This window comes from Guillardia theta, assembly GCF_000315625.1.
Source record: "Guillardia theta CCMP2712 unplaced genomic scaffold GUITHscaffold_587, whole genome shotgun sequence".
Classification (NCBI taxonomy): domain Eukaryota; class Cryptophyceae; order Pyrenomonadales; family Geminigeraceae; genus Guillardia; species Guillardia theta.
In genome coordinates this window covers 1-3,811 of record NW_005434128.1, presented here as the reverse complement: position 1 = coordinate 3,811, position 3,811 = coordinate 1, and the positions used below count along the sequence as shown (strand labels likewise).

Here is a 3,811-nt window from a genome sequence, read left to right as displayed (position 1 = left end):
CGAACTACTGTCCTTGTGTTCTCTTCCTCCCTCCTGCTTTGCTCCGGTCGGCCTCGTGGCTGCGCATCCACGGCGCGACGAGAAGCCTCCCTGGCCCCTCGCAGCGGCTTGCTCCTCCTCAAGGTTCGAAGCACGTCCTCCTCTCTCTGGGAGCAGGAGCATGAGTTTAGATCCAAGGAGGAGGGAGAAAGGAAGGAGAGGAAGGGGAGGAAGGGGAGGAAGGGGAGGAAGGAGGTGAAGGAGAGGAGGAGGAGCTAGAAGTAGCAGCAGCATGTCTCACCTCCTCATCAGAATTTTTGTCACCTTCATTGCAGCGCCTCGCCTGCCTCAGCAGCTCCGGGTCAGCCATGGACGCGCTCCGAACTCCTCGCTCATGCTCGGCCATGAAGGAGAAGGAGAAGCGCGAAAGATTCGCCTCCTCCTCCTCCTTCACCCGGATCTTCACCGCTACCGCCTCCTCCAGTAGCCTCCTGAACTCCTCGTTGCGCAAGTCGAAGCGAGGAGGAGCGAGCAGGTCTGCCGGCAGCTTCCCCCGCGTGTCCGGAACCTCAGCAGCTTCCGGGCAGGAGGACAGGAGGGCTGTCAAGCTCGGCAGATACTCGTCGGTGCCATAGGAGGAGGCGAGTAGGTGGAGAGGAAGCTTGCCCTCCTTGTTCGGCACGCTCGCCTCCTCCTTGCCCGCTGCCAGCACAGCCTTGAGCAGCTCCTCGTTGTCCCCGTTGTGCTCGCAAAGGAGGTGGAGGGGGAGGTTGCCGTCAGCGTCGGGGAGGAGCAGAGCTTTCTCGGAGAGGCTGAGAAGGTGGAAGAAGGAGGACATCGGAGCTTCCGGGTTCAGCATCAGGCAGTGCAGGAGGCTCCGACCGTCCTCGTTGAGCATCCCAGCCGCCCGAGCGCCTCGCTGCATCATGTCGGCAAGGAGCAGGTCAGGCTGCGGGCAGAACTGAGCGGCGAGGTGGGCAGGAGTGTTTCCGTCCTCGTCCTGCAGCAGCAGGGCACTCTCCCCCCACACCAGCAGCGACCGCAGGGACCCAGCGACCTTGGCCCAGTCCTCAGCCCGGTAGTGAGACGCGAGCAGATGCAAGGGCGTCCTCCCGCCGTTGTCGGGGACAAGCAGGCCTTGCGGCACTTCGAGCACAGGAGGTCCATCGTTGCTTCTGCTCCCGGGAAGAACTCAGCGAGGAGGTGCAGCGGGAGCTTTCCGTTCCTGCTGCGAGAGAGCAGCCCCTGCTCGTACGCGTCCACCACCGCCGCCATGGACTCGCGCGCATCTCCCTGGAACTGCGACAGGATATGGACGGGGAGGAAGCCGGAGATGGACAGGCAGGGCGAGGAGCAGGCGTCGGGGAAAGATCGGAGGAGGAGGATGACGGTGTCGCTGCAGTCGCCATGGTAGCGGCAGAGGAGGTGGAGAGGGAGCGCTCCCCTGTGGAGCTCCCCTGTCGCCCTGACCCTCGCAGCTTCTGGGTACGCCTCCAGCAGAACCTGAGCACACTGCTGATCGCCGGAGCAGAGCATAAGGTGATGGAGAGGGTTCATACCGTCCTCGTCCTCCTCCCTCACTCCCTCCTGGTTCGCTCGCAGGAGGAGGCGGAGGGAGCTGACGGAGGGGCTCTGAGAGCGGCACAAGAGATGGAGAGGAAGGCGCCCCAACGCGTCCTTGTGCCCAGCTGCCTCCCAGTTCGCCTTCAGCACGTGGCTGATTATCTCCTCTCCCCGAGTCCCCCCGTGGAACTCCACCACCACGTGCAGAGGCAGCTGCTCGCCCACCAGCATCCTCCTCGCCGCCTCCTCGTCCTGTCTGAAGAGCTCCAGCAGCTGCTCGACGTTCCCTCCCTTCAACGTCCTTCTCAGCGACCTCTCGTCTCCCACCTCCAGCAGCCGCGGAGCTGCCAGGGGAGCTGCGATCCTCTTGGCCTTGACCTTGTCGAAGGCGGAGGTCGCGTCCTCGAACCTCTGCCTGGTGGGCAGCAGCGACGAGGAGGAGGACAGAGGAAGAGAGGCAGAATGCATCGGCGAGGGAGTTGGCAGCTGCACCGAATGCATCGGGTTGAAGTCACGAGCCGAACGACGCTGTTTGCCCTTCATCTTGCTGCGTTATCCTCCTCCCCTTCCTTAGCCCTCCTCCTCCTCCTCAGCCTCCCTCCGCCTCCTCCCTTGAGAGGTTGAACTTCTTCCTTGCTTTCCTGCGGCCAATATGATCTTGTCCTTGATGAGCGCTGCTTGCGCTCTTGTTCTACCCAAGTTGTTCTGAGCTAGTTGACGATTCAGTGTTAGTGTTGGTTGCCTACCAATTTCTCGTTGCCACCTTGCGATTGTCTTTGTGATATTCCTCAGGATGTTCTTATCAGAGAGCGATCAGCTTGCAATTCAATTGAGAGCCGCTCAATGCAAGCCTTTGCATCTCTGACTAGTGCCACCTGGGCTCCTCCTCCTCTGCCTCTCCGGCTCCTCCTCCTCCTCCTCCTCTCCGGCCCCTCCTCCTCCTCTACTTCTCCTCCTCCTCCTCTACTTCTCCTCCTCCTCCTCCTCCTCCTCCCGTCTTAGCCTTCTGCTTTCCAGCCCAGCCATCATCATTTTGACAAGCCTAAAGGACTACCCCACCCCCTCTCTGCCTCCAAGAAACAGAGATTCTTGGGGGTTGTCTTCACAGGGGTCATATTTAGCGGGGAAACGTGGGTGGTGGGAGGGTTTAAAAGCTTTAGGACTACCCCACCCTGTCTAGACAAAACCACCCGTGTCCCAAAGTACCCTAGCATGACAAGTACCCCTCTATTCTACCGGATTATGACCCGTACTGAGCGCCCCCTCCCCCTTTCTCCTGCTTTGTACGTCCACGACGGGATGGTCGCCTCGCCACTGCTGCTGCTCCTCCCGTCCTCCCTCCTCCTCCTGTCCTCCTGCTCCTCCTGTCCTCCTCTCCTCTTCGCTTCCTCCTCCTCTCGACTCCTTGGGTCGAAGCTCCCGATCTCTTTCTCGAAGTCCGCCTCCTCCCCCCTGACAGCTCGCACTCGCGCTCTCTTCACTGTCGCGAGCCCTCGGCGTCGTCCGCCTCCTTCCTCGCTGTCTGCCATGGTGGCCTCGTCTTCCCCTTCTCCCTCAACCCTCATCCCTTCCTCTCCTGCCACCGACATGGTACAAGTGCTCAGCTCCTTTCCTGCTCGCACCTACCGGCCCCCCTGGTGGGCTCGCCAGGCGCACGTCAACACGATAGTCGGCGCCCTGTTTGCGACTCCTCCTACTCCCTCCTACGAGCGCGAGCGGTGGACAACGCCCGACGGAGACTTCGTCGACATCGACTTTCTCCGGTCGGAGCTGCCGGCGTCCCGAGGAATCGTCCTCCTCTACCATGGCCTTGAGTCGAACTCCCTGGCTCCCCTGACCGTCCGTCAAGCTCGCTCGCTCTCCATGGCAGGATTCGATGTCGCTGCCATTGGGTTCAGAGGATGCAGTGGGGAGGACAACTTGACTCCTGTGTGTGCTTTCCCCTTTCTGCACCCCTCCTTCCCGTACTCCTCCTCCTCCCCCGTCCTACCCTTCATCTTCCTGCTGTCTGTCTCCTGCATCCTTGCTGTTTCTCACGACCTGTCAGGGAGGATATCACCTTGGGTTTACTGATGACGTCCACTTCATTGCCAAGAGACTTCACGAGGTAGGGGAGGGAAAGGGAGCAGGAGAAGCAGGAAGAGGGAAGGAGGAGGAGGGGCAGGGGAGGGAGAGGAGGAGGAGGAGGAGGAGGGAGGGGGGGGAGGAGGGAGGAGGAGGAGGAGGAGGAGGAGGAGGGAGAGGAGGAGGAGGAGAAGCTGACAGATTG

The 3,811-nt window shown here is 61.4% G+C and overlaps 2 protein-coding genes across 2 annotated transcripts; one reads left to right on the top strand and one right to left on the bottom strand.

Moving 5' to 3' along the window:
• Positions 1-303: 303 nt before the first annotated feature.
• GUITHDRAFT_122948 (hypothetical protein) lies at positions 304-2,043 on the bottom strand (the record flags this gene model as incomplete). The annotated part of the gene is made up of 2 exons (XM_005817764.1): positions 304-1,154; positions 1,235-2,043. Coding segments are annotated over 2 exons (1,660 nt in total), but the record flags the coding sequence as incomplete, so codon positions are not given.
• Positions 2,044-2,841: 798 nt separating this feature from the next.
• GUITHDRAFT_149647 (hypothetical protein) lies at positions 2,842-3,649 on the top strand (the record flags this gene model as incomplete). The annotated part of the gene is made up of 2 exons (XM_005817763.1): positions 2,842-3,471; positions 3,590-3,649. Coding segments are annotated over 2 exons (690 nt in total), but the record flags the coding sequence as incomplete, so codon positions are not given.
• Between the last annotated feature and the right edge of the window lie 162 nt (positions 3,650-3,811).